The following is a 12,265-nucleotide window of genomic DNA, read 5'->3' on the forward strand; positions in this document are numbered from 1 at the left end:
TCTACCAAATCCAGTGCATACATCACTCATGTGATGTAAGCCAACATAAACAAGTCCAAAAAGATTATTTTATATTTCCTGAAAATGTGCGTGCCGCTTCCATGCAAAACATGCATGCACGAAGTTATGTTATGTGTGCAGTTTGTGCATTATTGCATAGAAAATGGCTTAAATTGTGCATGATTTGTACTGTTTAAAGATGATATGTAAACCACATCAGTCTTGCTATTCAATATACGTCAGTAAATGCCTAAAGTGTTCATTGATTTATTACTATATGTACAGATGTAATTTGATGAACTTGGTATAATTTCTGTAGAAGCTGCTTTGACAATTGGTATTGCATAAAACAGCATACAAAAAAAGTCGACTTGACTGGACAACAGATCCTGAAGGACTGTAATGTTGAGAAAAATGGGTAGAGAGATGAGGAAATGCCCTCCTCTGATGAGAAACACCAGATTAGATTGATGCTGGTGATCCGGGCTGAAATTGCTCTGACGGACTCAAAGCGGATTAAGGGCGGGATGTGCGAGAGGTGACATCAGGCATCCAAATCACCAATCCGGCTCTTAAAGCAAAAACCATTACATCAGTCCTGGACTGACAAAACAGCCCCTAAAAGATGAGTTTATTCTTTAATAAAAGTACAGAGGGAGATTACAGACTATGCTTATGCACAGCAAACACGTCCGATACAAAAAACACGACAAAAATTCCCAAATATTCTCTGTATGTAATAGAAAATACTTACATTTACGTAAATGTAAATTAAAATGTAGTGAGGATTTTTGCACAAGCAAGCAACACTAACATTTCCTCAGAAATGGTAAATCAGTTTCTTAAATCATTAAAGGGATAGTTTGTCAAAAAATAAAAATTCTGTCACAATTAACTCACCTTTATGTTGTTACAAATTTGTATTATTATTATTTTTTCGTTCTGATGAATACAAAGGAAGATGATTTGAGGAATGTTTGCAACCAAACCAATCAGAACCCCCACTGACATATTAGGAAAAAAAATACTATGGAAGTTATTGGGGCTTATGATCAGTTTGGTTACAAACATTCCTTAAAATATCTTTCTTTGTGTATATCAGAACAAATAAATTATTCCTTTTATTTACACTGGTAAAAATCCAGTAATATACCAGAGTATTTACTATAGTAAACAGTAGTAAAATTCATAGTAGGAAAAAAGAATACCATGGAAGTTAATGGGGCTTCTGGTTGGTTTGGTTACAAACATTCATCAAAATATCTTCCTTTGTATTCATCAGGACAAAGAAACAAATCCTTTTATCTACACTGGTAAAAAATACAGTAGTATTCTGGAGTATTTACTATAGTAAACAAAGGTAACATATATAGTGGAAAAAAATATTATGGAAGTCAAATGGGGCTTCTGATCGGTTTGATACAAACTTTCCTCAAAATATCTTCCTTTGTGTTCATCAGAAAAATAAATTATTCATTTTATCACACTGGTAAAAATACAGTAATATACTAGAGTATTTACTATAGTAAACAGTGGTAAAATGTATAGTACGATATAAGAATACTATGGAAGTCAATGGGGCTTTTGGTCAGTTTGGTTACAAATTTTCTCAAAATATCTTCCTTTTTATTCATCAGAACCAAGAAATGTATCTTTTTATCTACACTGGTAAAAATACAATAATATACTAGAGTATTTACTATAGTAAACATAGGTAAAATTCATAGAAGAGAGAAAGAATAGAAGTCAGTGGGGCTTATGATCGGTTTGCTTACAAACATTCCTAAAAATAGCTTCCTTTGTGTTCATCAGAAAAAAACATGATTCCTTTTATCACACTGGTAAAAATACAGTAGTAAACTAAAATATTTACTATAGTAAACGGAAGTAAAATTCATAGAAGAAATAAAGAATGGAAGTCAATGGGACTTCTGATCAGTTTGGTTACAAACATTCCTTAAAATATCTTCCTTGGTATTCATCAAAACAAAGAAATTTATATTTTTAAATATACTGGGAAAAATACATTAGTACTGGAGTATTTACTATAGTAAACAGAGGTAAAATGTATAGTTGGAAAAAATAATACTATGGAAGTCAATGGGGCTTCTGATCAGTTTGGTTACAAACATTCCTCAAAATATCTTCCTTTTTATTCATCAGGACAAAGAAATTAATCCTTTAATCCTCACTGGAAAAACTACAGTAGTATAGTACAGTACTTACTATAGTAAACAAAAGTGAAATTCATAGAATAAAAAAGGAATACTATGGAAGTGAATGGGGCTGATCTGATCAGTTTGGTTACAAATATCTTCCTTTGTATTTAACAGACCAAAGAATTGTATCTTTATCTACACTTGTAAAACATACAGTAGTATACTAGAGTATTTACTATAGTAAACAGAAGTAAAATGACTATTTATTAATACTATTTGTTTTTGAATCTTACCATAGTAAATATTAAAGTATTCTACAGTATTAACAACCGATTATTAATTCACTTAACGCTTTATTTGTTAACATAAATGCATTAGTTATAATATGTAGCTACACAACATGCGAGCTGGTTGGAAAGCTTGCATCTAAATTAAGTGCACATTTACAGATTCTGGTGCAAGGCGGGTCATAGCAGACCCTACCGATATAGTCGGTGGTCTCATCCCGTATCCCACTGGGACAAAAACAAATATGCTACCAAAACTCCACCTAGTCCTAAAATTTACTATAGTAAATACTAAAGTAAACTACAGTATTTTATGTGGCTCGTTATCCTAGTATAAGCTAAATGTGCAGTTTCTAAAGTAGCAATTAAATACAGATCAGATTAGCTACATCCAAAGCGACTGTAAAATCCAAATAAACGTACACCTGTGACCATAAACTCTACAATAATATGCTAAGTTGCTTTGTTGCATGGCAACCATAAACACTTAACAGTTAGGCTAACAAACTATATTACGTATGGTGCCTTTTAGCGTACTGCTATGGGAAACATTATATAGCGAGTAATAAGCGAGTCAAGGCCGTGCGTTACAGTGATTTACGTGAAGGGTCTGCGTGCTAAAAACACCCACAGCCTCTTGAGGTGAGTTTGTGCAGCTAAAAGACGAAAGCATTTATTGTGCGGCTATTAAGTGCTCATCCGTCTTGTGAACAATTCAACCCAAAGAACCCGAAACTCTGTGACCTTTTCCTACGTGAACACGAAAGGGAAAATATAAGCAAAAAGAGATAAAGAGAGACACGAAAATGGCAAAGCTCGCAACTTTTTCCAAGAATAATCAAACTTCACAAGCCGACAGTTGGACAGGGCAGCCTTGGCAGCGAACAGGGACAGATATTTGAGCAAGAATCAAGAAAGCTTTTCTGGCAATTCAATGCTCAAGGACCCTTGAGGTCCAAATCATGCTGCAAAAAAGAAACCTTATCATCCTCCTGCAAGAGCAACTGGTTTGTAATGACACATTTCTGGAGCACAGAAACTTTATTTACGGACAATCGGAATTGAAACCGGAGTAGAGATGAATCCAGCGTGGATTTATCTCGATCGGAGACGTGCAACCCAAGAGGAGAACTGAAAGGGAGCGTGGAGCTCTTACCTGGCCGACTGTGAGACGTCATTGCGTTGACAGCTCTGAAGAAAGTAGAGAAGAGAAGTAGCCCAATAACAAAAGGAGTGAGGACGTGAGTTAAACCTCACACCTCCTCTTGGTCTCGCTGGCCGCTCACCATCCACTGCTGATTGGAAAGATTAGTCGAGAGACCAAGAAAGTAGACTCTCAGATGTTCACAGGCCCTGATGGCCGTAATCCAGCCTCACGTGTTGGTTTCTTCTCACCGGTCTTGAACTGTCAAAAGAGAAATAACATGAGTTATCACACAGTGGGCATTGTTCTGATATCTAGTAAGCTACCTTTGCAGTCTACAGGTTTTCTCGTATCCAAAGAAATGTACCTGACCCGAAATTACCCAGTTACTTTTTACCCGAACCCGACAAGGCTTTTTTTAAGATGTGAAATAAATCTTTGGTGTCCCTAGAGTACAAATGTGAAGTTTTAGCTCAAAATACCATATAGATAATTTATTAAAGGAATAGTCTACTCATTTTCAATATTAAAATATGTTATTACCTTAACTAAAAATTGTTGATACATCCCTCTATCATCTGTGTGCGTGCACGTAAGCGCTGGAGCACGCTGCAACACTTCGATAGCATTTAGCTTAGCCCCATTCATTCAATGGTACCATTTAGAGATAAAGTTAGAAGTGACCAAACACATCAACGTTTTTTCTATTTAAGACGAGTAGTTATACGAGCAAGTTTGGTGGTACAAAATAAAACGTAGCGCTTTTCTAAGCAGATTTAAAAGAGGAGCTATATTTTATGGCGTAATAGCACTTTTGGGAGTACTTTGACTCGCCTGAAAAGTCCGCTCCCCTTCTCCCTCTCATAATGGGAGAGGGAGGGTGTTACTGCGCCGAGTCGAAGTACTCCCAAAAGTGCCACCACGCCACAAAATATAGCTCCTCTTTTAAACCAGCTTAGAAAAGCGCTATGTTTTATTTTGTACCACCAAACTTGCTCGTATAACTACTCGTCTTAAATAGGAAAAACGTTGATGTGTTTGGTCACTTCTAACTTTATCTCTAAATGGTACCATTGAATGAATGGGGCTAAGCTAAATGCTATCGTAGCGTCGCAGCGCGCTCCAGCGCTTACGTGCACGCACACAGATGATAGAGGGATGTATCAACAATTCTTAGTTAAGGTAATAACATATTTTAATATTGAAAATGAGTAGACTATTCCTTTAAAACATGTTAAAATTGCCACTTTGTAGGTGTGAGCAAAAATTTGACCCTTTGAACTAAAATCTCTGCACTAAATGGGAGTGACGTGATTGGATAGTGCAGATTAAGGTACGGTATTATCCCCTTCTGACATCACAGGGGGAGCCAAATTTCAATGACCTATTTTTTCACATGCTTGCAGAGAATGGTCTACCAAAATTAAGTTACTGGGTTGTTCTTTTTCACATTTTCTAGGTTGATAAACGCAATGGGGACCCAATTATAGCACTTAAACATGGAAAAAGTCAGATTTTTCATGATATGTCCCCTTTAAAGAAAGAACCGACCTGAGGCAAACCTGAGAAAATTAGACCCGAGTCTGACCCGAACCGGTGGCTATTTCTTTTAAACCGACTTGTGTTCGGTCTGCAGGCCGGTTACCGGTTTCAAGGTATACCAAGGTTTTAAACAGTCAAGATTTCAAAATGTTGTGTGATACCGTCTCCAAGGTATGAGCTGTGTTAAATTCATTAAATCATTAAGTGTGATTAATTTGATGTTTACATTTAATATACATTACGAAAATATTATATATTTTTTGAAAGCATATTATAATTAAAGGCTTTATTGTACCTGACATTAGAAAATAATACATTTTAGTGTTGCAATGGCAATATCGCAACACCGTGAAACCGTGGTATTTTTGCTAAAAGTTATCATACCCGCAGAATCTTATACCGGTCCATGCCTAGTCGGACCTGGGTTTTTTGGATCTAAGTTGACCCATGAAGACCTCTACTACATACACACTTCCGGTCAAAGTTTTGAAACACTTTGCCAAAAAAATGCAAAACCACACTCTTGAAGCTTCTTGAAAATTCACATTAGGATGATTTGAAAGAATATTGAAAGAGTTCACATTTAATCTGAGCTCTTATTTGCTGCTTCTCTTTCAATATTCAGCCTAAAAGGTTGGATTTTAAGTGCAAATCTTGATGTCCAATTCTGATTTGTTGCCTGTATCAGATTTTTTGGCGACTTGCTTACGTCATCTTTTAAAAGCAACTCAGCATTTACACTAAACACTTGGAAAAACAATTCAAGGTAGACATACTGACCCGAAACAGCTTAAAGCACAGAGGAAGTAAAATGTTGCGATATGCAATGGACACAGACAAAATGATTATACAAGATTATAGAGCTTTATTTCTGAAACAAGACATAAAACTTCAACATTTCTCCACTTATCGGAGCCGTCGTTCTCCATTGCGGTGCAAAAAAGAGTCATGTCCACCTGAGTTGGTGTAATTTGCCAACATCGCATTTTCAATGGCGCACGACACGTCTATAGATGGGAATATCTGATCTGCCCACTTACATTGCGGATGCGAATGTATGTATCCGATTCATATATGCGATTTATTTCCACATAAGTAGAGGCCTGAAACCGATTGGGGAATATCGGAATATATGCTCCTGGGTGATTCTCACAAAACCATTGAAACACCACGGCACTAATGATTTTAGCTTTAAAATGTGTAATATTGTAACATTAAAAAGCATCAGAATTAACACAATACTGTGTTCTACCTTGCACAATGTGTGATTTCAACATAAGAATTTATAATTGTAAATTTTATCTCATTTTCTGCTGAAATTCTCATTACCGCAATGTGTCCGGCTGTGTTTGAACATGCGTTATGTTGTAATTTAATCAAATGAACACAAAAATATTAAGAAAAAAAATAAATGGATGTTTTGCTAGACTACTTTAGATGACAGAAAAAATATTTACTGAATATTCATGTATAATAATAATGAAGAAAAATTAGGAAAATGATGTGTCCATGCCTGATGTTCTCATCCTCCGCAACACTTTTTGAGAACAGTTTAATAAGCACACATACAGAATTTTAATAAAGTTTGATTTTGAGTGACCAAGCACATGGACCAGTTACTTCAAGATGGCTACCAGCTAAGATCATTTTTTTTACAGTTAATTTGAAATATTGTCTTGTCAGAATGCTTACACGACATTTTGATTATCATTACCGCAACAGATGCTTATTAAATGTTAATTTAATTAATAGAAGCATAATACTTTGATTTTAAATGCATGTGCAGAATCTCCAAATTATGTTCTTTCAGGTTTGTCATGTCATTTTGAAAATATGTCAGTGTTGATGTTTTCTGACTGTTGCGGTAATGAGATTTTTTAGGACTAATTTTTTAAATTATGTTACAAAAAGTGTTAAATGATAAGTAAAAGGTTTTAAAGTAATGTTCCCATTTACTCCAGACTTTGTTTTTCAATGTCTGGTGGGAAAAAAAGTAAATTTAAGCAATTTTTACATTTTCATGCTTGACATTTTTAAAACCAAGTTTTCGTGAGAATCACCCGCCTATTACTGCTTACACATTTGTGGGTCATATCCGATCTGTGCTACATGAGGGAAAAAATCGGAATTGAGTCCCTTCAAACATGCAATGTAAATGTGGCCTCAGTCATCTATTTCAAAAATAATATTTAAGCATAAAATTTTATTTTTCTAATAACCTAAATTAATCTATTAAGCATTTAACCGTACAGCTTCAGATGAAAAGATTTTTAAGATCATAGTTAACATTTCAGTCAAGTGTTTCAAAACTAATTGAGATATCACAAATATGCATATCAAAGGCAACTTTTACTCTACTCACACTACATTTTTTGGGAAGTAAAGACTAATTTTACATGAGTATGATTTTTCTGTACTCTTTCCACCCCTAGTACTCAGCTCCATTGACCACTACGTTTATAAAAAATGCTTTAAAACATTGCCTATGAAGAAAACTCACTAGTTATCGGGACAGAGCCGAGGATATGAAAATATCGACCCAGTCAGTCAAGGGGCTTTTCGTTTTTTAATACAATCACATCTACATCATAGCATTCTCAACCCACTAAGAACACATAAGCTTATATAACTTACTGTAAAGGCCAGACGTCACAAATTTTTGACACATGATGGGTGGGGTGTTAGCCATCCTACCAATTTGCCACGCTGACACGTTCCCTCCCAGCCTGTCATATTTGCTGTCACAATGCTTAACAGAACCGACAATGGCACACGTCTGACAAGCAAACCTAACACAGCTAGCCTTCTGAATAAATGTGTACATTTCTCCTTATTGCCACCTGGAACAAAGCAACCTGTCTATCAGCATAACAGCAACATCTGAAGCAGTCTCTCACAGCGGGACAACAGAGCTAAGCCATGTTATGTAACCAAAAAACATCAGCTGTTCCAAGAGAAATGGGATCTAGTCTAGGAAACTCATTGAACATGTGACCCACATGCCATGTTTCTACTTATTTTGATGAAAAGCAGGATTGGTTATTGTTAACCCTTTCAATATGATTCCACAAATTCTGACATATACAGTATGTAAAATGATACAAATAATTCAAAACACAATTCAATTAAAAAAAATACTTAGACTGGTATGAGGTGCAAGATATCCAAAATCTGGCCAATAGTTCAAGTTCAAGGGATGTAAGTATCTTACATCATAATACAATACTGTATTTTTTGACTAAGTCGCGTTTTGTTTTATAATTTGGCTGGTGCTACATCTTATAGTCACAAATTCATTTTGACCTTTATGAGTCAAGAGACATCATTACAGTCTACAGCCGCGAGTCCGCTATATGTTGCTCCTGTATTTATGTAATTCAATGAATTCAGTGATGTGAAATGACGAGCCTGCGAACTTCACGCTAGTTGGCTTGTTCAGTTAATTTAGCCTATTCAACCTTCCAGGTAAGTTCTGTATGCTATGATTTATCGTTTAAATAACTGATAATATTACTTTTAACGTTCGGACACCTTTTCAGCCTGCGGTTTTGTGTGCTATGGTTTAGTTGAATAACTTGCATTTCGACATTAAATGTCTGTTCTATGGCTTGGATTTTGTGAAATAATTTTCTAAATAAATGTGACGTATAGTCCACTGCGACTTATATGTTATTTCAAATTAATGATGTATTTTTGAATGATGTGACCTATACTCCGGAGCGACTTATAGTACAGAAAATATGGTAATTTTCCATTATTGTGTTACGTTACATTAAATGATATTATGCAATTTCTGGTTTGTTTAATATTAATGTTTGTTGGCAAATGCAGCAAGCTTTGTTAACGTCAAGGCCATTGAAATCTACGGAGCCCCTAAGGGGACATGGAGCAAAAGTGCTCACGTGAAATTTTCATTTGCTCACGCGAAACCTTCATGTGCAGAATTTTTTAGTTTTGCGTGCTCGTGTGAGCACTTGAACTATTGCGTGCTCACATGAAACTATCGCGCACGCACGTGAAAGTTTCAAGTGCATGCGCGATAGTTTCACGTGAGCACGCGACAGTTTCACGTGAACAAACAAACAAACAAAGTCTGGATTTGTTGGTTTAACTTTAAAAAAAAGAAAGTTACTTGACTGCCCTAAAATTTTTAGTTATTTCAACTTAAAACTATACTTTACCTTAAAAATTGTCATCAAATTACTTTAAGTTGAACCAACATTTTTACAATGTACTAACTGGTTTGTAACTGATTGATTGGTACCCAATATTGCTACAGTTAAAGGTGCCATAGAATGTAAAAGGGTGATTCTCGCGAAATTAGACTAATGAGGTGTCATGAAACATTTTGATAAAAAAGTAAATGCAGAGTAAGAGTATATCAAACTAAGAAGCATACAGTTACAAACATCTCTTCATGTACTATGTTGCACATGATTTCAAATGACATCATACAAACCTATTTTTTTCACATTTAAGCAGAACATTTTCATTACCGCAATGTGTCCATGACTGGAATTTGGTTCTTTGACATGGAAATATTTACAAATAAAAATCTAAAATATAAAAAGCTTCAGTGCATGTTATACAATAAACATTTACAGTAAAGAAACATGTGTTATTTTTTTATCAATGGTAAATGTAGAGACAATAATAAGGAATATAAATGTGTCCAAGAAAATTTTCTCATCCTCCGCAACAATTTTCAATCATTGTTTAAGCCCTCAAGGAACTAACATTTAAAAAAAAAGTCTTGGAAGGGACATAATTGACTGTGACACACAAGATGGCTACCAGGTAAGCAGTTCTTATTTTTTTTCTCTCCAGTTAAAAGTTAAAATTTTGTTTGTCATAGTACCTAGACAACTTTTTAGTTCTCTTTACCAAAACATGAGTTTGTAAATGCATATTTTTAATGTAATATCATGTTGTGGTAATGATCATTTTTGATAATGATAATCTAAAAAATTTTAATAATTCTACAGGAAATCGGTTTTAAATCCTCTAAAAATAATGGTTATAGTAAGTTCAGACCTTAATCTTATATGTGCAAAAAATTGGCTTCAATAGCTTTTAAAAAAAATCTGATGCTGGACACCTTCTAAATCTGGATTACGTGAGAACCACCCGGCTGGTTTACATTGAAGAAGACACCCAAACCGACGTCTATACCCTCGCGAATAAAAAATAGAAAGTTGCTGCGAAACTACAGAAGACAGAGAGAAAGTAGGAATATTTGAGTTAATCCCAATTAAGTGCGCCAAGAAAATCTGATTTAATCACAGAGAGTCCCAAAGCTGACGTGGATTTTCCATACATGCGAGGAAAAGGTGTTACATCACCACAGGCATTAGAATAAAGAGGAGCATAATACTTCAATAATCTGTTTGTTTTACTGAACCTCACAGCGAGGAAACAATCTTTACAGACTGCCTGATTTTCTAGCTCTCCTTTCAAAGTAAGGAAGGCTTCTCGATGAGACCAGGTGGCCTGGATTACATGTACTGGAAAGAGTTTAGTTCCAGCTCCTCCGACAGTCTTTTGCACTCGCTGTCATCACATGTCTCACATGGGTGCCGTTCCCGCCCAAAGCGCGAGTGGACATGCTCGGATACCGTAAAGGAGGAGCGCTTGGCAAAATGGGCGGACACTTTGCCACACTGGCATTTTTGTAGATAGACGATTATAGATGAAGTGTGCAAGTAACAAAAAACTTGCATTTTGAAATAACATCTTCTGAAAAAATCATTCACGGTGATGGCCGTAACTAAATTCACCCCAAAACCACAACCAACCCGAACAGCAAAACCAGCACACCAAAACCGCACTGATGTAGTGCCAACTGCAGGGAAAGCCTGGACATAAAAATCATCTGACTGGGTCTCATTATAAACTAAGAGAGTTATTTTCCCCCAACACTGTTGCTATTTAAAGTTCAGGCCTATTTTAGTAAAAGAGTGCTTGCATGAACTTAGATCACTGCTTACAAGAACGTCAAAACATGTTAACTGTAACTTATCAGAAAAGGTCAAACATTGTCTCCGTCAGGGCTGTATTACCAGCTTTGCTGGATAAACTGTATAACTTGTGTGTTAAATTTAGCTACTGTTTTTCACAATATGCCTCACAGGCTGATTTAAGAGCGTGATATCCTCGTTTACTCTCTCTCTCTGATGAAGATGTACGACGTGAAGGTTTGTATTTACAGGTGACTGCTTTCCATGCTCTGCAGCCATCCGACTATGTCAGTTATTTCTGTCATGTTGCTCTGCCCTCATGTACCAAAACAACGTCATTTCTAAATATCAAGTTTCAGAGTCATGCACACATGCCCGCAAACACACACACAACTTTATGCAAAACATCTAAAAAGAAGAAATCCTGGACACAAATTTTCTGCCATTTCACCCTCGTGTATGGGGTGGATAAAAATATTGATTCTCTGATTTTAATCAATCTTTTATTTAACAAAACAAAATCAATTCGGGAAATCCCTGAATCATTTTTTACGTGCCTGCTTTACTTCAGGGAGGGGTTTGTAAGGAGTGCCCAATGGCCCAGAGCAAGCATGAATGATGCTCGGGACAGTTGACAGAACTGTCACTTGCAAGGACGGGCCAGTGCTACATCGTCATGAAAGTTTATTATTTGCAAGTGTTTTAGGCCTTGACTTAAATATTTAAGCAAAGAAGATGCAAAAGAAGTCCAATTCAGAAGATGCAATTCAGAAAGTAAACAAAGGTGTAATAATATGTTGGATCTAGAGATGAAACTAGGGTTGTGCAAAAATATCGATACAGCTAACGATTGTGATAATTTTTTAGTGTATCGATATTTTAATCTCTAGTTATGGTATAAAAATAACCATAAAAACCCTTTCTGCGCATCAAACGACCTCCTCCGCCGCTGCTGATGTTGCTGTAGAGTTGGGTGTCATATACGGCCATTCAGGCAATTTCTCAGAAGTTAGCAGGAGTGAAAAAATGGCAGAAAATTTAAAAACGCTTGCAGCTTTCAAAGCCGACGTGTGGAAGCACTTTGCTTTAAAAAAAGATTTTTTTTGTTGTTGTTTTTATTTTAAATTCAGCTCTATTTTTGTACGTTTTTGATTAAAAAATGTATTGCAATGTATC

The 12,265-nt window shown here is 35.7% G+C and overlaps 1 protein-coding gene across 1 annotated transcript in view; it reads right to left on the reverse strand.

Annotated features, from left to right (window-relative positions):
- Nucleotides 1–12,265, reverse strand: part of hdac4 (histone deacetylase 4) — a 293,442-nt gene that overhangs the window by 265,868 nt on the left and 15,309 nt on the right. Inside the window, exon 2 of the mRNA XM_073854701.1 lies at nucleotides 3,603–3,851. Coding sequence (XP_073710802.1) covers nucleotides 3,603–3,624 — 22 coding nt within the window. The 5' untranslated portion in view covers nucleotides 3,625–3,851. The remainder of the gene's footprint in view (nucleotides 1–3,602; nucleotides 3,852–12,265) is intronic.

This window comes from Misgurnus anguillicaudatus, chromosome 17 (assembly GCF_027580225.2).
Source record: "Misgurnus anguillicaudatus chromosome 17, ASM2758022v2, whole genome shotgun sequence".
Lineage (NCBI taxonomy): Eukaryota > Metazoa > Chordata > Actinopteri > Cypriniformes > Cobitidae > Misgurnus > Misgurnus anguillicaudatus.